This window comes from Amblyomma mixtum, chromosome 7 (genome assembly GCF_055824585.1).
Source record: "Amblyomma mixtum isolate Tamu chromosome 7, ASM5582458v1, whole genome shotgun sequence".
Lineage (NCBI taxonomy): Eukaryota > Metazoa > Arthropoda > Arachnida > Ixodida > Ixodidae > Amblyomma > Amblyomma mixtum.
In genome coordinates, this window is record NC_143018.1 from 148,872,884 (window position 1) to 148,892,540 (window position 19,657).

Consider the following 19,657-nt stretch of genomic DNA (forward strand, 5'->3'; position numbering starts at 1 on the left):
GTCACAGCTACGCTTGCCTTTCTTTGTCTTCTGGAGAAGGTTCTCGGCTACCGCTGTGATGAGCGAGAAGGGGAATCCGGCTGAAAGCAGCCTGGTGATCTGATTATGGAAGCTGGAATGCATTTCATGCTCGCATGATTTGGTTAAGGCTGATTCTAGGCACGAGTTTGCAATTGCTCTTTTCACAATCTTTGAATGTGCAGAATCAAATGGAAGTAGTGCTTTCTGTGCTCGAGGAGCATATTTCCAACAGACATGATGCGAGCCAACCTGCATTCTAATGTCTAAAAACTGCAATGAACCGTTGGTTGGGAGTTCGTGCGTGAAAACCAAGCCTTTACCATATTGTCCAAAAAGAGTTAAAACACTGCTAACAGAATCAGTGTAGGTAAGCGTTTTTTGTTTCGAAAAAACAATTAAAAAATCGTCAACATATCTAAAACACTTAAGAATACCGTGTTTAGTAAGCTCTACATTCAAGGAACGGTCAATAGCAGCTAAAATTTTTCGCAGAGGATCGGGGCGACACAGGATCCAATGCAAATGCCTTGTCTTTGAATGTAAAAACTGTCTTTAAAAGAGATGAAGGTGGCTTGCAAATAAAATTCCAACAGCGACATGAAGCTACCTACAGAAACCCCAGCCGGCTGAAAGCATTCAGCCGGATTCCCCTGCTCGCTCATCACAGCGGTAGCCGAGAACCTTCTCCAGAAGGCAAACAAAGGCAAGCGTAGCTGTGACCTTGAGCGCTTGCGGAGTGCAAAGCCGACGGTGCTTCCTTACATGCATAAAGTCGCTCACAATTTAAAAAAAGTGGCAAACAGGCGTGGTGTTCCGGTGGTTTTTTCGGCTCCAAAAAAGCTTGCTGGGTTATGCCCAGGATCACCGAGGAAGGAGCCCCACGGAGCGCATGTACTATAAAACATGCGGAAGAATACGTCAAATGTGCCACGGGCGTGGTGTATCAAATCCCGCTCAAGTGTGGACGCGTGTATGTCGGCCAAACTGGACGCTGCATCAATGGGCGCGCAGGGGAGCATGCACTTTCTGTAAGAAAAAGAGACGGGGCGAACTTGCCTGCCCATTGCATTTCATGCTGTGGTTGTGAGCCGATGCTCAAATACATCAAGATTCTGGCCAAGAGCAAAAGGGAAACAGCCCGCGAACTTTTAGAAGCTTTCCACATCAGAGAAAAAGGCGGAAATTGTATTAGCGATACCTCGGTCACCTTATATGATAGGGAAAGGGAGTTTATCCCTAGCTTTCGCTGAACTATGCAGGCCTGACTTGCTCCCCTTCCCCTCACTCCTTTTTTTTCCGTCTCCCTATTCTGTTTTGCACGTGTGTATGCTGCATATATATTCTGTTGCGAAAGCAATAAATCTAGTTGATAGTTTGCGCTCTTTCTGTCTTCTGCCTCTTCCTGTGTATGTTTATTCGTGTGCGCAACGCCATCCCAAGAGAGCTATGCACCAACTCGCTCAGCAAGAAGTTCTTCTACATAGTGATTTAAAGTGTTTGGTTTGGTTTACTAGGGTTTAACGTCCCAAGGCGAGTCAGGCTATGAGAGACGCCGTAGTGAAGGGCTCAGGAAATTTCGACCACCTGGGGTTCTTTAACGTGCACTGACATCGCACAGTACACGGGCCTCTAGAATTTCGCCTCCATCGATATTCGGCCACCCGCGCCTTTCGGGTCAGCAGCCGAGTGTCATAACCACTGCGCCACCACGGCGCATCTTTTAAAATATTTCACTACGTTTGGCCGAAAATGTAATATGTTGTTCAGATGCCCCCCATGAGGGGCTAATACTTGATGATGACGATGAAATGCTTCCTCGCATTCACGAACTAAAAAAAAATAGCGCTGGCTTGGATAAAGTTCATTCGACTTAATGTGATTTGGATCGCAAAGCTGATTCATGAACCTCTTCGCGTGCCATCACGAGCAGAATATTTCCGTCTCAGCTCAAAAGGACAAAAGTATCCCAGTTTTTAAAAAGGGAGGCCGATCCCTTCCATCTAATTATCGGCCAGCCGCCATCTTATCCCACTTTAGCTAGGTTATAGAAAAATGCATTTAGCTATAAAATTACTAACAAGATTTGATATCTTCTCGAAACACCAGTTTGGTTCTCGAACCTGCTAGGCAACTAACTTAGCTTTAGTAGCCTTCACTAAGAAAATAAAGCCGCCATTGATCAAAGTTGCTATACTGTAGGTGTAATCATTGACCTAATTACCGCACTGTACACGATTAAGCTCGAAATTTTATTCGCCAAGCGTGAAGCTAATGGTGTCCCTGACACCGGTTCGTCGCTAATCCAGAATTTATTATTGGACATGCAAGAAGGTGTGTGCATCTCCGGTATATGTGTATATGTTCTCAATTTAAATAACCTCACCAAGAAGTTCAGCAAGATTCGACGCTTGGCCACCTATTGTTTTTAATTTATAGTAATGACCTACACAAATGTCTTAATAACTCTCTTCTATTTCTGTATGCTCTATGGACAAATGGTTCTTTGTCAGAAAAACTCAGCGCCTGCCATCAGAATTGTTCGGAAATTAACCACGCTAAAACAAATTTCACGATATTTTCTTCACATCATACCACTGGCCTATATACTCCAGTCATTACCTCAGATTAGCACACCAATCATGCAACTAACAAGTGTATATTTCTTGATATCATTCTAGACTCAAATCGAAAGTTAACAGATCATATCTGGCATATGAAATCAAAGTGTTCTTGCGGTATAAGAAAGCTGTTTAGTGCGAGCACTTTTTTTCTCACAATCGGCACGGCGATCACTTTATTACGCACTGATTCACAGTCACTTTACTGGCTGTATTACGTAATGGGGAAAACTTACCGCACTCCTTTATCAGAGCCGCAGCACATCCGAAATCAGCCAATCCGCACTATAACCTCCAGTTCATACAGATGTGATTCCGTTCCACTTCTTCATGGTGATTGCATTCTACAAATCAATCACCGAGTAAGCTATAACCTCATCGTTCCCGTTTACAAATCAGTGAATAACCTAATCCCAGCAGTCGTATTTACCAGAGATGCTATTTTTAATCCAAACTTAACGCGATTCTCACCCCCCGCCCTCAATTTTCTACTACCAGCTGTTTGCGAAAATTGCAGCAAGTGCACCCCAATTTGTTCTGCTCTGTCGTTCTTGAAACATTTTTCAGCTATCACTGAAAAAACCTGCATCTCTGCACATATTTGAGAAACAGATAGGAAATTCATTACTTGAATCTTGAAACCTGTCTAAGAGCTTCACTGATTTTATACTCACCCTCAGCGTGTTTATATCTTTTTCCTCTGTTTTTCACATGTAGTGTCTTCTTGCTGTTCTTGAATTATTCGATTGTATATCCTTTATATGTTTGTTTAGGTTTTTGCTTATGCACCTGCGTTATCAACATATAATATTGTATAGCTTTTTCAAACCTCAATCATTTCTTGTATGTATAGCTTGTGGGGACGCCTTCGTCCCCTGCGTTCACTTTCCCGCATTGCACCCCCTACTGTAGTTAGCTCCTCCGCAAAGCACTCCCTTTAGTTTGGTTACTCTAGCTAACAGGGGAGGGCGCTCGCGTCGCAGCGACAGCAGCGCCACGGATGGCGTGTTTTGCCGCTCGCGCGCGGGGGAAGGCTAGCTCTCTTCTCCCTGGCACCGGGAAGCGACCGGACGTTTCGCTCGCAGCTTCGCTCTTCGTCGGCGGGCGGCCTCGTGTGGAAACGTATTCCCCTCAGCTCGTCCCGTCCGACCTCGGAGTTATTCCCTCTGCCCCACCGTGGGCGAACGTTCGCTCGTAACCTTGCTGGTGAGTCGGACTTCCTCGATTCCTCAGTGTATTTTGTTGCTAGCTGGCGTTATTGTTGTTATAGCAATAAATGCCTTGTTTGTGTCAGCCAGTGTGTCGTTCCTTTGTTCCCGCAGAGCAAGGCCCGCCGTGGTCGGCGTGCGCTCGGTAGCGTACGCGACCACGGGGTGGGGTCAGCGCGGTTTTGAACTGGCTCAGCCGCGCTTAAGCGGGGAGAACGTGTTTATCTCCCCCATTTTAACCCCACATCTGGCAGCCCAACGTGCGGCCTGCTCTTGAAACATTGAACGACTGTCGGTTCGGTTCGAGGAACGCTCTTTGTCCGGATTTGACAAGTGGTAGGCCTAGCGTGAATTTTAATCGCTAGGACCTGCGTCATGCTTTCTTGAGTGCGAGGTGTATTGCGCTGCAGCATGTTTGAACTTTTCGACATGCTCAGCATGTTTTTTTGTGAAGTTTTCTTCCTGGAGTTGCTTCAAGAACCACTTGGTCCGCATCGAGGGAGCGCGAGGCCTAGCGCCCGCGAAGTTGCCGAGCCCGAAGCGAGTGAGTACGGAAGCCGCGTGGGTGGTCCGAGTTTTCTGTATATATTTTCTCGCTGTCTCTTTTTTGACTCCGGGAGTCGCGGCTCCGGGAGCCGGGTGGCCTGGGGCCACTGGTGCCGCTACGAGCTCGCTGGTATTGCAGCTCGGCACCGGGCGTTCCGACACCGTCCGATACGGTGGGCGCCGATCGCTCAGAAGCTGCTTTGTGCAGTGAGCGGGGAGGACCACCCCACAAAGCCGATGTCTCCTCGCGGCTGCGCGCACGAAACCCGTTTCGGGTCTTTCTTTTGTTGGGGGTCGTCGACCGCCACAGTGGTAGTGAGGCCTAAGGCTATTCATAGCTGCCTGCACCTTGTCATAAGTGACACGACCACCGGACCGTAGTGTTGAGAGGGGGCGCACTTTGCTGGCCACCCGTTTTTTTTTAACCTCGCATGAACCGAGCATTCTCGTTCAACTCAAGAAAGGGCTTTGTTCACTCGAGCTTTGCGTTGCACAGCCGCCCGACACGTTTTGCTAGCGAGTTGAGCATTGAGGCACCAGGCCTTTGTGTACGCCGTTTCCCCTCCCGTGACCTACGTTAAAGGCGTGCGGAGTGTGTTTTGGAAATTTTGCACATCCAGTGGAGCCACTGCGGCTTGCTGTCCTGTGCACATCGTCTCGCTGCCGCCTGCTGCGACGGAGCGGCCTGTATCCTGTTCGCCGCATCCATCCGGTGCAGCCGTGGCGAGACCAGACAGCAGCCACCTCAGGCTGCTGTTGCCCTGGCGACTACTGCGGAAACTTGGCCTGCAGTGGTCAACCGGCCCTCCTCTTCGCGGGCCTGCGGGCACTTAGTCCGCGGGCCATGCGAGACGTCCCAGCGGAGACCTTCACGCCGCCTTCGGAATACCGCGGAAGACTGCCTGCACGCTGTCGGCGTGACCTCCGCTGCAAGACCTGCCTCAAGTGCATGAAGACCAGGAGACTCCTCCATAGCATGTAACTTGCAGGCGTGTGGGTCTATTTAAGGTTGGGGGGATGTGGGGATGCCTTCGTCCCCTGCGTTCACTTTCCCGCATTGCACCCCCTACAGTAGTTAGCTCCTCCGCAAAGCACTCCCTTTAGTTTGGTTACTCTAGCTAACAGGGAAGGGCGCTCGCGTCGCAGCGACAGCAGCGCCACGGATGGCGTGTTTTGCCGCTCGCGCGCGGGGGAAGGCTAGCTCTCTTCTCCCTGGCACCGGGAAGCGACCGGACGTTTCGCTCGCAGCTTCGCTCTTCGTCGGCGGGCGGCCTCGTGTGGAAACGTATTCTCCTCAGCTCGTCCCGTCCGACCTCGGAGTTATTCCCTCTGCCCTACCGTGGGCGAACGTTCCCTCGTAACCTTGCTGGTGAGTCGGACTTCCTCGATTCCTCAGTGTATTTTGTTGCTAGCTGGCGTTATTGTTGTTATAGCAATAAATGCCTTGTTTGTGTCAGCCAGTGTGTCGTTCCTTTGTTCCCGCAGAGCAAGGCCCGCCGTGGTCGGCGTGCGCTCGGTAGCGTACGCGACCACGGGGTGGGGTCAGCGCGGTTTTGAACTGGCTCAGCCGCGCTTAAGCGGGAAGAACGTGTTTATCTCCCCCATTTTAACCCCACATCTGGCAGCCCAACGTGGGGCCTGCTCTTGGAACATTGGACGACTGTCGGTTCGGTTCGAGGAACGCTCCTTGTCCGGATTTGACAAGTGGTAGGCCTAGTGTGAATTTTGATCGCTAGGACCTGCGGCATGCTTTCTTGAGTGCGAGGTGTATTGCGCTGCAGCATGTTTGAACTTTTCGACATGCTCAGCATGTTTTTTTGTGAAGTTTTCTTCCTGGAGTTGCCTCAAGAACCACTTGGTCCGCATCGAGGGAGCGCGAGGCCTAGCGCCCGCGAAGTTGCCGAGCCCGAAGCGAGTGAGTACGGAAGCCGCGTGGGTGGTCCGAGTTTTCTGTATATATTTTCTCGCTGTCTCTTTTTTGACTCCGGGAGTCGCGGCTCCGGGAGCCGGGTGGCCTGGGGCCACTGGTGCCGCTACGAGCTCGCTGGTATTGCAGCTCGGCACCGGGCGTTCCGACACCGTCCGATACGGTGGGCGCCGATCGCTCAGAAGCTGCTTTGGGCAGTGAGCGGGGAGGACCACCCCACAAAGCCGATGTCTCGTCGCGGCTGCGCGCACGAAACCCGTTTCGGGTCTTTCTTTTGTTGGGGGTCGTCGACCGCCACAGTGGTAGTGAGGCCTAAGGCTATTCATAGCTGCCTGCACCTTGTCAAAAGTGACACGACCACCGGACCGTAGTGTTGAGAGGGGGCGCACTTTGCTGGCCACCCGTTTTTTTTTTTAACCTCGCATGAACCGAGCATTCTCGTTCAACTCAAGAAATGGCTTTGTTCACTCGAGCTTTGCGTTGCACAGCCGCCCGACACGTTTTGTTAGCGAGTTGAGCATTGAGCCACCAGGCCTTTGTGTACGCCGTTTCCCCTCCCGTGACCTACGTTAAAGGCGTGCGGAGTGTGTTTCGGAAATTTTGCAGATCCAGTGGAGCCACTGCGGCTTGCTGTCCTGTGCACATCGTCTCGCTGCCGCCTGCTGCGACGGAGCGGCCTGTATCCTGTTCGCCGCATCCATCCGGTGCAGCCGTGGCGAGACCAGACAGCAGCCACCTCAGGCTGCTGTTGCCCTGGCGACTACTGCGGAATCTTGGCCTGCAGTGGTCAACCGGCCCTCCTCTTCGCGGGCCTGCGGGCACTTAGTCCGCGGGCCATGCGAGACGTCCCAGCGGAGACCTTCACGCCGCCTTCGGAATACCGCGGAAGACTGCCTGCACGCTGTCGGCGTGACCTCCGCTGCAAGACCTGCATCAAGTGCATGAAGACCAGGAGACTCCTCCATAGCATGTAACTTGCAGGCGTGTGGGTCTATTTAAGGTTGGGGGGATGTGGGGACGCCTTCGTCCCCTGCGTTCACTTTCCCGCATTGCACCCCCTACTGTAGTTAGCTCCTCCGCAAAGCACTCCCTTTAGTTTGGTTACTCTAGCTAACAGGGGAGGGCGCTCGCGTCGCAGCGACAGCAGCGCCACGGATGGCGTGTTTTGCCGCTCGCGCGCGGGGGAAGGCTAGCTCTCTTCTCCCTGGCACCGGGAAGCGACCGGACGTTTCGCTCGCAGCTTCGCTCTTCGTCGGCGGGCGGCCTCGTGTGGAAACGTATTCCCCTTAGCTCGTCCCGTCCGACCTCGGAGTTATTCCCTCTGCCCTACCGTGGGCGAACGTTCGCTCGTAACCTTGCTGGTGAGTCGGACTTCCTCGATTCCTCAGTGTATTTTGTTGCTAGCTGGCGTTATTGTTGTTATAACAATAAATGCCTTGTTTGTGTCAGCCAGTGTGTCGTTCCTTTGTTCCCGCAGAGCAAGGCCCGCCGTGGTCGGCGTGCGCTCGGTAGCGTACGCGACCACGGGGTGGGGTCCGCGCGGTTTTGAACTGTGTCAGCAGCGCTTAAACGGGGAGAACGGATTTATCGCCCCAATTTAAACCCCACAAGCTCCAAGTTTGCTTACGAATGTCATTCGCAGCACTAATAAGCTACCGATGTATCTTGACTACTGCTGTTGTGAGTCTACATTTCTTTAACGTTTGCACTAACAGGAGGTCGCGGTCGCGGTCTGCCAAGGCGTTATTGCTTACTGTAGCTTTTAAAGACGAACCCTCTTGATGTGATTCTATTGTGAACAAGGCCTCCGTTCTGGGCGCCGAAACGTCATTTACAATTTCATTTTACTGGTCAGCGTCTCTGTTTTTTGAAATGTAGCCCCCCGGCCAGACAGGATTCCGTCACACACTCGACTTCATCAAACGAGGAAGTAGCATACAAGAACACTATTTTTTTTTGTAACGAATACAGGCGCAAGACGTGGCACTGCCTTTGCTCCAGGAACGACTTACTACTACACGCTACAGGAAAAGGTACTTGGAAAACCACTCGATGATACTTTTATTAATATTGTAGGCTCATGACTTAGAGGCAAGCAAAACACGAGCAACAGCATTTAACACCTTTTTGAGAGCCAAAAACATACAGTCAATAACCTTTTGTTTATCGGTAGCAACTGCAGGTCATACGTAACCTTAGCCATCGGTGTAAAGCAAGACATACCCTGAGGAAATCCGCGCTGCGCAGGGCTAGCGGTGTGGTTGTGGTGTGACACTTTTATTAAAACAGCCTTTCTGTTAGGCGTTCTATAGGTCCTGGCCCAAGGTGACGAGGGCGCGTTGCAGTTTCCGATCTAGGGAGGCAAGCCAGATGGGCCACGGTGGGGGTGGGAGGAAAGGATAGGCGGGGGACCGGAAGGCTGCGTGGCACTGTGTAAGGCAGTGTTCTATGTCTGCCGCCGCGGTGGCTCAGCGGTTATGGTGCTCGGCTGCTGACCCGAAAGAAGCGGGTTCGATCCCGACCGCGGCGGCTGGAATTTCTTTGGAGGAGAAATTCTAGAGGCCCGTGTACTGTGCGATGTCAGTGCACGTTAAAAAACCCCAGGTGGTCGAAATTTCCGGAGCCCTCCACTACGGCGTCTCTCATAGCCTTAGTCGCTTTGGGACGTTAAACCCTATAAACTAAACTAACTAAACTGTTCTATGTCAGCGTATGTGTGTGGACAGTTTGGGTTCTGAGGTGTGGAGGCGTAGCGGTGCAGATAAAGTTTGGCTGGTGTACGTAGGAGATTAAACTGTATTCGGCGAAGAATGCGAGCTTCACGGATCGATAAGGATGGATGTGGCGGTGGCAAATTAGCTGTCCAATTTTCGCTCCGTGTAGTATTCTTCGAGAAGAGGGCAAATACGGGCTGGTTGGTACATGTTTTACGAATTGGTTGCGTACATGGTTACGAATTGATTGCGCTGTTTTTCCAATCCGTAAAAGTATTATTCGACAGTGTGTCTGTAAGCCCTGACCGCCTGCTCCGTCGGTGGGCTCGTCCATGGGTTCCCCGGCGCCCGGTGTATAAGTATCGCAGGCAAGCTGCTGAGCCAGCTCATTGCCGGGTGTGCCCATGTGACCAGGGATCCACCGAAGGGTCACAGGTCGTGCGCTTAATGCTATGAGGGCGGAATCTAAGGCCGATCGGGTAGGGAAAGGGAGGGCTCTTTCATGGAAGGCACGCAGAGCTGCCTGCGAGTCTGTATAGACAACGTATGCGGGGGCGGGGGGTAGGGTGGCAAAGTGTGCGCTGGCCGCGGCGATCCCGTGTATTTCTAGGGCGAGCGTGGAGGGTGGGGACGAGGTATATGGACCGGTTGTGTGAGCGCTGGTTGTAGAGAGGGAAGGGTGGAGGAAGAAGGCTACTGGGGAGCCCGCGTTTTCCGTGAGACAGGCGTCTGTGTAGGCCACCGCCGCAGCGTCCAAGGGTGGCTTGTGGTTGTATGCGTACGCCTGGCGGCGGCCTGCGTGTGTGTGGGTACAGTGGCTAGAATTGGGAAGTGTGCCGACCGCGCCGCCGCTCGCGTGTGCCCGTGCGATGCAAGGCGCAGGTGGCGCTGGCGTCTGCTTTCACGTCAGCTCGGCTTGTCGGCCAGGTTTTTTACTGCTCCAGCAGCGCCCAATTTTTGCGTATATTCCGGGCTTGCGCGTGCAACTGAAATGGAATGTAGCTTGTTCTATCACTCATGTCACCACCACAGTTATCTTTCGTCAAAGCAGTCGCTCACTGTTCGGTTTTTTGAGGTGCTTGCGGCCTATCGTTGTTGATGTGTCGGTCGTTTTTATTGTGGCCGCAATCGGAGTTCACAGTTTTCTGGCAGCGTATTGCTTAAATTCTCTTATATTGCGTCCTCTAAGCAACTACACCATGAAGTTATTCATCACCAGAATCAATTTTGTTGCGGGTGGGAATTACTGAGGTAAAAGATGTTAACAGATTGAAAATATCGTATGAGTGACGTTTATGCATACCCCAATTTGTTTTTATTCGCGAACTGCGCCGACCTATTTACCTTCGCTTTTTAATAAATGGATGAAGGTCCAGTTCCTGTTTAGCACATGCACAAGGAGCATGGACAGTAGATTAAATGAAAAACTCAGTTCTAACTTTGCAGTCAGCAACTGGTTCAAGCATATTAGTGATATTATATGTTATTCATGTCAGAAACCAGAAAAGTGCCCTAAAAGCGCACTTCTTGAAGCTTTATTCACAACTTAGAAGACACTATGACCAGCTCACACGTCGGGCAGTGCAAGTGCCTCTCATGTCGTTCTCCGAAGTTTCAGCAGCTTTTTCTTCTCTCTTGTTGATTTCCGCGCTTTGTTTAATGATTTTGTATAGAAATGAAGCCTTGTCATGATAAAAAACTTCAGTATACTCCTTGTGAGTGCATCCTTATGATCGTCACAGCCAATAAGTGGAGTATTCTGCAGGTAATGAGCCATTTCTACAATGCTGTCTCTATGCAGCTTGTGCCAACTAAACCATATTGTGAAAGAATCTTCTAAGGCTTCCACGAAAGAGTAGAGCTGCCTTGAAGGGTAAAGCAGCCCTCCCTTGTCACAGAAAGCAGTAAAAGAAGATATCTCTTTCTCGGCATTTTCAGCTGATGTCAGCAGTTGATTGAAACACTCTTGGCATTTTGTTGTCAAGATTTTTCGCCTTGCAATGTAGCCTGCCAGGTAGTATATTAGTCTTGAATCACTCGTCTGCTCTGGATAGCCATGGTCCCCAAGCAGCGTAGATGTCTGAAGTACACTGGAAGCTTCATCCAATTTTCCGGCGTCGAGCAGATTATCCAGATGACTTGAGACCTCTTTTGCCCCAACCAACGACACAAGCGTGCCACCTGCACAATTGCCTGTATCTGGTGCTTTGACCAAATTGTGAAAACTAAGACAGTTCACAGCTGTCAGAAACTGTGGTGACGTCGGGTGATCGTTGCACCCAGAGAATTGACGAATAATGCCAAACAGCTTTTCAATTGGGTCCTGACTTAATCGAGAAGTTAGCAGGTACTTGTAGCCAACTTGCTGTGCCAGGTATGACAAAAGCTGCAGTGTTGCATGCAGTGTCACTCTAAGGCCTTCCGCTGTGCCAGGTGACAGGAAACCTGCTTTTGAGAGCCCTGTGATTTCTTCCCACTTCTTTATATACTCCAGGGCATCCTTCAACATCACTTCTTCTTTGGAATTTGGCCTCAGTGCATCTGAGGGCACTCTAGATGTCATAATGCCAATCAGCTCATGCATGAAGTTCACAAACTTTCCTGTTTGGTCCCCATAGGAGTAAGACTTCTCAATCTGATCTCTATAGAAGAAGAGACCCCGCAGCACTTCTGGGCTGAAAAGATGGAAAGCGAAATTAACTTTCATTTTCTCGAAATTATTGGGATTAATGTGCACCTCTGTGATTTTGGGCATCACCTTCAATGTTGTTGCACACTTGTCAAGTTCATGTGCAATTCTAATAGGCTTTACGTCTACATGGCCTTCTGGTGTCTTGTACCCTGCTTTTACAAAACCATTTCGGACACATTTCACGAGATGGGGAAAGTCAGAGACAAAAAAAAGGCGTCGGTCATTTCCAGCTGGGTGAGGCGCAGATGACTTGATAGTAGTTGCCTTTCCAGAAATTCCGAACTGTCGCCACATAGCACGGTTCCAAGAGGCCCCATCGCAAGTGATGTAGTCTACTCGGAGGCCAGCTTTCTCCGCAAGCAAAACAGATTCCAGGATTATCTTTGACAACAGAGGAGCCTTCACATTTCCCCTTGATGTGAACACTCCAAGAATTTGATGCCATGATCCCGAGAGAGGTTGGAACATAATCACCATGCCGTGATCACACGTAACTCCTCTTTCACTTTCTGGAGTGAATGAGCCCAAGTCTACAAATCCGTCAATCTTTCCTGTGCCTCTTGCCACAGCAAAGTTCTCGGACAACTTCATCTCGTCTATGATGAGTCCACCGTGGCGCTGAAATTCAGTCATTTTTTCTGTTTTTTGCGCAATGCCAGTGAGGACGCTGTCATTAAATCCGAAAGTGCTTTCATACTGCTTCATATACGTCTTCAGGCAAGTACGGCTAGGAAGCACTAATATTTTTTCTCTCCTGACATGCTCGTACAGGCGTGGGCTTTTCATGTGCATAATTATGCATTCAAGTAGCCATTCAGGGCTGTACCGCATGCCTCTTGGCGACTTGCGGCTTGCAGCCTTGAAACACTGCATTATGGCAGCTTTCTGTTTGGATGGAAGCGCATCAATCTTCTGCATCAGGGATGCCTCTTCAATTCTCTCATTCTCTGCTTTCATTTGAGAGATCACCTGATCTAAAGTCTTTACTTTGGTCCTCAGGCGGCGAACTGTCTGCAACCTCGCTTTCAGCTTTGTTGCCGTAGTCTTGTTCCTTTCCTTCGGCTGCCTTGCTCGGCACCTCTGGTTGATCAGCAGCCTCCTGAGATACTTGCATGAAAGGCAACATTTTTCGTTTGGGTTCGCAACACCTTTGCACTTCTTGTGGTAGATGCTCTCATTCCAGATGTGCAGATTTACATTGGAGCAAGCAAGGGGAAATTCCTGTAACATTCCAGCTCCAAAGCAAACCTCCATGCTGTCAACAGTTTGCAGAAGCGACGCAGGATCACGCGACACTGCTAGCGTGAGATCTACACCACGCACGTATACCTCGTGTTTTACAGCACTGTCCGCACCACGGAACACCACCATCTTCTGCGCGTGTAGAAGGCTCGCGTCTGCACCAGGTAGGCACAGGCTGTACACAACATGTAGCGGATTCTCGCTCAACACGTGCCTTCCCCACCTGTTTGACGGAAGTGGTAGGTCTATGCAGTCGAAAGCATGCACTGCTTGGTCGTCAATAAGCACAGCTGATTCCTCCGAGCTGTCGCGAAGCGACTCATCCATTCTGCGCCTTTTGCGGGTCACTGAAGGTTGTGGATCCGGTCTTTCCCGAGACTTCCTTTTCTTGGGGACTGGCTTTGACAGGTATTTCGGTACGATCGGAAACACTGTTGGAACCGCGTCCGGCGAAAGAACAGGTCTGCCTCGGTCAATACGCACCAACTGTCCTTGAATATGATGTTCAAAGTGCCGTGACACGAACTGGGCGTCAAAATGTAGCTCACACACAGCAGCGTTCCGCTCTAGCGGCTTATCTGCTCTTGGAATGTTTCTTTGCCACTTGAGGAACATATCTTCGTCTTTGGGCACGCCGAAAAGCGAGAGTTTCTTTTTGCACGATTTGTAACCGGTCGTGCAGCCCGGCACAAAACAATGGCTTTGCCGTCGACTCAGGTCGCACACAGCATAAAATAATCTGGCAGACCGCTCGAAAAACCACCAAAAAAAGAGCAAAGATACACACGGCGCCTCGATGCCTCCGTAGCGTGCGTGCGTTCCAGCAGTTCAAAGGACGTGTAAGCGACGGCGAGCGCCACCTCGCGGATGCATCGCCAAGCGGCTTCAGCGCTTCCCATAGGCGCCGCTTGGCGCTCGTCACACTTCAAAGCTCTAGCCACTGTAGTGTGGGCGGATATGTTGCGTGGAATGGGTGCGAGGCGGAGGTTGGGGGGATATATCGGAGACTGCGGTGGGTCTGAGAAAGGGATGGGTGGGCAGGGAGTCTGGGGTAGTATCCACCGCCCAGCTGATGAACTGGACAGGCGGATGATTTGTCTCTCCCGGTGCAGGTTAAGGAGGGCTTGAAGGGGATGGAAAAGGCCTGTTTTGTACAGGGTGTCTGTAGAAGTCTGAGTGGGGAGTCCTAGTGTTGTTTTTTATAAGTATTGAGGGCCCGGATAAGTTTGTCTTCTTGTGCACTTGTAAGGGGGCAGTAAGGGATATAGTACATGGATTTCTTCAGGGCCAGCGCTTGAGCAAGGCGGCTGGCGTGTGTCTCGGAGAGGCCGCCATGTTTTAAGACTACGCGGCGGAGTAAGTGTGTGATTGAGTGGCATGGGCGTATGGACTCATTGATGGCAGAGGTGAAAGGTTTGGAGGTCAGTGGCGTACCCAGGATACGACAAGAGTCGACACGGGGGATGCGCTGTCCGGCTAGGGTGACTGAGATGGAGCGGTTCATCGTATGTTCATATTTACTGCGTGTTATGAGTAGAAGTTCAGATAAGAAATTACATTTAGTGAGATGCGACATCACGAAACAGTACATAATTTCCTCCATTGTTGTGCAACTACACTTGTTAAGGATACAGGCCTATAATTTGCTTCTTAATTTCTCAGCCCATTTTTATGCGGTTAATGGCCTCTTTTTGCAAAATTTTTCTAACAAGTGAGCAAATACAATGGCAATGTATCAGTCGCTTTTGACGACTGATGCAGGCAAGTAATCTGGGCTGTCAGCGTTGCTATACGAATTTGACTTATACCTGTTGGAATAACATCAGGAATGGAATCAGCATCAACTAGCACAGTCTGCGGAATTCGCGATTGGGATGTAAGAAATATTCTCAACAAATGTGTACTGAAACCTTAACCTTGAACGCGTCCCCGTCAATCAATCTATAAACTTATATTTAGTTCAGTGCGCTAGCACGAAATGCCTCGTTAGCTAAAAAGTCCCCTTCTCTGGTGGTGACGCTTCGAAGCAAAAATAAATTAAACACTTCACGGCCGCGAGTCGGTTGAAATACAGTAGCTTGTTTGGGCTAGCTAGTAACAGTTCTTTGACATAACAGGCGCTAACTTGCAACTTTTTATGAAAGCCACCCCGTCAAATATATAGAAGCCGATCACCACTATCAGTCGATGAGCATGCGTAAAGAGTACAATCAAAAGAAGAGCTATTGGAAAAAAATTTGCAGAGGTTTAGCTTTGGTTAAATCTGGTAGGTTGCGTAAGCATCCATAGCGTTCCATTGGGGATCATCACCGGTTGTAGATGATTCGGTCTCGATAGAGGCGCGGTGCGCCCGTCTAGCAGCGTCTGGAGCGCGCCGCTTAGCAAGGCTAGTCTAGCCACCCTAGCAAGACGCTGTTCGCGTTCTTCATCTGTCTGCGAACCTGTTGTCGTTTCCTGGCTTCGTCATGCCGACGTAGCCACTCTTTCTCCTTATCAGGCGGCATAGCGACGTTGTTGCACGTTGTTGTTGTTGCCAATGAGAGAAGAATGAAAAGGAAAGTGCACGGGCCTGCCAACTGGCTCCAGCCGAGCCACCACCACTGCCACGTGCAGATAGATGAGAGTTAAAAGATCAGAGGAAAGAGAAAAAGGAAAGAAAAGACGCGCGTTGCAGCAACAACCGCGTCCGCCGAAGCGGACGCTGGCTGAAACAACAGATAAGCGGCCGTAGCCGCGATTCGTCACCACCACCCATTCTCAGCGACGGAGCCGGCTAGCGAGCGAACGCATTTTTTACTCTCCCCCCCCCTTCTCCGTTTTACAGCCTCCTCTCCACACTCCACAGCTCGCGAGAGCGCGGCGACGGCAACGTCTCCATTCAGGGCCCGTATTACGGAACTTTGTCAAAAACCTGTCAAAAGTTATTGACAGTGACGTCAAAATGACGAAACGATGTGACGTCGACGCCTGACGCAAAATTGACGTAACGAGGGATCAGCCAATTGCAGCAGAGCGGCGCCCCGGAAGCATTTGTCTGCACGACGAGGGACCGTCTGCTAAATTTTTGCTAAAAGGGTAAAGAAATGCTCAACAATAAAAATAATTATTATTTTATTTTGCCAAAAAAATATGTTTAAAGATGAAAAATATCAAAAAAACCAGAAGCGCAAGAAGTTAGGCTATTAAATTTGCTAGTGGGTAACTTTCGCTGCCGCGGGGGTGCGCTGACGGCGGTAAAAAACGTCAACAAGCCGCTTCGCACGAAAACAGCTGTTCCACGCCTTGATACTGTTTTCTTACGTGGCGACGAAAATCAAGGTACTGTGCGGTTGTTCCAAGTGCTGAGAAAAATGTGAATGAAGACAGTGAAGGCTACGGGCCTGCTGAGCAAACTTGCGAGGAGCAGTTGGCACGAAATCGGCGAAAACTGTTTGAGGTAAGCCTGTGTTGGTAGGCGCGTACCATCGATGGCAAAAGTGTCAAAGGGTGGAGTGTTCCAGTATCTAATGTGTGGTTGTCTGTCTGTATTCCCATAGGAAATAGAAGACGACCATGAAGTGCGATTTGTGGGGAAAAATAAATGATGTACGTTCGCATATGTGTGTTTTGTTTATATGTATAGCTGCGGCAAAGAGATGACTGAGTAACGAAAACGACCGGAGGAGCAAACAAGAAAGAGCAAAACGGTTAGGCGGACAACAGAAAGTACATTTCCCGATTCTGTTTCCTTCCGGACGGAAGCCTAAATGCTCGCATTAAAGCGATAGGCGCGAGAAATAATGCTCGGAATGCAGCACGCATACGCTCCCTCTCGTAAAGCGACTACCCTGACCCCAAGCTGTGTAGTCCGCACTATTGCCTGTTCACAGAAAGAACTCCCCGCTATTCCCTGCGGAAGTTGTTTGATATCTCTGAGAGAATAGGCGGGAAATCTAGTTTGCGATGGCGCCTAAGAAACCCCGCATGTCCGCTGCCCAAGAAGAGATGCTGCTCGATTTTTTGGAGCAGCACATCTTCTTGGCGCGGGCCTCGACGGAGCTTTCCAATACCATCACCGCGGCCCGCAAGCGCGCTCTGTGGGACGAGCTGGCGGAGAGTTTGAATCGATTGGGACCGGCTGTCAAGACTGCCGAGCATTGGCGGCAGTCTTGGCGGCAAATGTGTTGCCAAACAAGGGCGGAGCTGGCAAGTCTGCGGGCCGGCCAAGGGTGAGTCTGTCAACAGTGTTGGTAAATGGAATGCCGCAGTAACGTGTCTCTTCGCATTCGCTCGCAGGGGCACCGGAGGTGGCAAGTTGCCTGGCTCTGGGGGCCGCATCATCCAGATCTTGGGGTGGGCCAGTGCCAAGGGCGTGGGGAAACCTTATTTCCCCATTGCCAGGCGACAGGTGCGTTTGCAATGTTGTAATAGAATCGTAGTGAGGTTATAGACGTTTTCACAGTTACCTGCTTGGTGGTAATGAGGGATTCTTTACTGTTTCACAAAGTCGTGCTGTGAACAATGTACCATCAAGATGAACTTCGGGATATGCATGTGTAAACGTGCGGCGGTTTGCCTTCTCGCAGGCCCAGCTTCCTGTAGCAGCAGCATCAGCTCCAACGCGACCCCCAGCAGCAGCAGCAGCAGCACCACCACCATCACCACCGCCACCAGCAGAAGCAGCGGCAGCAGCAGCACCACCATCTCCACCACCACCTCTGCCACCCTCCGGAGCACCACCACCTCTGCTGCTACCACCCTCTGCAGCAGCAGCAGCAGCACCTCTGCTGCTACCACCCCCTGCAGCACCAGCAGCAGCACCAGCAGCACCAGCAGCAGCAGCAGCACCAGCAGCAGCACCAGCAGCAGCACCAGAAGCAGCACCACCTCCGCCGCCTACACCACTGTCGTCTCCATTGTCAGCGGGTAGGTGAACCGTTTCGTATGGCTAGTAAGTTGTGCGCATTGTTAGCGTCTTGTGTGGATTTGAATATCATTGAACAGATGAGCCTGAGGTAGAAGAAGTTAAATCCTATGAGAAGGATTTGAGTAGTCCGAATGCAGAAAGTGGAGGTTGCATATGCAGTTTCCACATTTGATAGTGATGTTTTTGTTCTGCTCCTAGGGATTTGCTAGTTCTCGTAGTGCCGCAAATGAAGTAGGTGTTCATTTTACTATGGTGCACTGCACACTTCGGTGCAACTGTCCACTGATCAGTTGTGCTGTAATGCTTTTATGCAGACGACAGCATGAGCAGCATGGACAGTGTGCTGCTGGGGGACCTCCTTGCTGAGGAGCTGAGCGAAGAAGCCGGTGAGTCAGCCTGCAAATATGTAGCCTCTTTAGCAGCCGAGTTGGAAGCTGCTCGGCCTCAGTATGATTTGCAGAACAATATGTATAATCAAAATCATCCAACAGTGGTCGCAAAACTTTCCCGTACATCAGGCACTGGAGCTTGTGCAAGTTTTGTCCTCTTGCAGTGGGGACTGTGATGGCACCCATTGGTGTAATCAATGCGCACAGCGTATATGTTGCTACAATGGCACGTTCGTTACATCACTGACAGCGTATGCATTTGTATGGGCCTGTTCGTGTGTATTCATGTAAATAGTTCTCTCAGACATGGTACAGATCAGTTTGCTTATTCAACAGTGTACCACATTGAGTAATATGCGCATGTTCCCCTCTGACAGCCCCCCAGCAGCCACAGCCGGGGCCAAGCTCCGCGAGAAGGCGCCCGCCTCGCAACAGCAGGCGGGCGGAGGAAGACGCCGTGGAGCAGCTGCTGCTGGAAACTCGGCGCAGCGCTGACCTGGCGGAGGCGCGAAACCGCCAGGATGATGATGATGATGAAAAGCCTTTATTTAATAAAAGAGGTGAGGCTTTCTTAAAGAGCCCCGCAATGGGTGGAGTCCCTATTCCGGGACCCCATTGGTCGAAGCCGCCAGCTTAGCCCTCTTGACCAAAGCCTTTTGGGCCTGAAGGTCCGAGCAGCCAAGCAGGGCCGCCTCCCATTCCTCTCTGGTAGGGTTGGGGTGGGGGGAGAGAGCTGAGTTGCGCTGGCAAGCCCAAACCATGTGGTAGGTGTCAGCCACCTCGCCACAGTGTTTGCACCTGCCAGTGAACGCGGGATCGAAATGTTTTAATACTGCCGGGCACAGCATTGTATTAGTGAATAGTCTAAGTAGAACGCGTTCGTTTGCTTTCCCCAGTCCCTTAGGACGCCGAGTTCCAACAGCGGCTGCTCGACACCATGGAAAGGCTCATTGAGAGCAACAGTCAGGTATGTGCAGACAAAATGTTCGGAGAGTTTCAAATTGGGCTAGTTGGTGGTTGTTATTCTCGTGCATTGTTGCGCTTACGAAGGAACTTGGACACAATCAGGGTCGTCCCTGATTGTGTCCAAGTTCCTTCGTAAGCGCAACAATGCACGAGAAAATGTTCGGATTTTTTACACAGAAATATAACATAATGCATGGGTATTCAATTTTGATAATGACTGCTTGTTGTGTTCACGGCCATGCCTTGGCTCCCTGGCAGCGCTGCAACACGCTGCCGCGTTCCACTCAAAGGTGAAGCTTAAGCATCTATCAATTTTTTTTTTTACGTTTCGCGTCATTATTTCGCACAGTGCATACCCTCGGCACATGATTCACAGAGCCTGGCGTTCTGTCGCTGCCATATGGAACGCACGCATGTAGGGCTTGGCC

At 50.6% G+C, this 19,657-nt stretch overlaps 1 protein-coding gene across 1 annotated transcript; it reads left to right on the top strand.

Moving 5' to 3' along the window:
• Positions 1-16,440: 16,440 nt before the first annotated feature.
• Positions 16,441-18,789, top strand: LOC149337824 (uncharacterized; the record flags this gene model as incomplete). The annotated part of the gene is made up of 5 exons (XM_089554524.1): positions 16,441-17,176; positions 17,244-17,355; positions 17,534-17,873; positions 18,189-18,260; positions 18,641-18,789. Coding segments are annotated over exons 1-5 (939 nt in total), but the record flags the coding sequence as incomplete, so codon positions are not given.
• Positions 18,790-19,657: the final 868 nt, after the last annotated feature.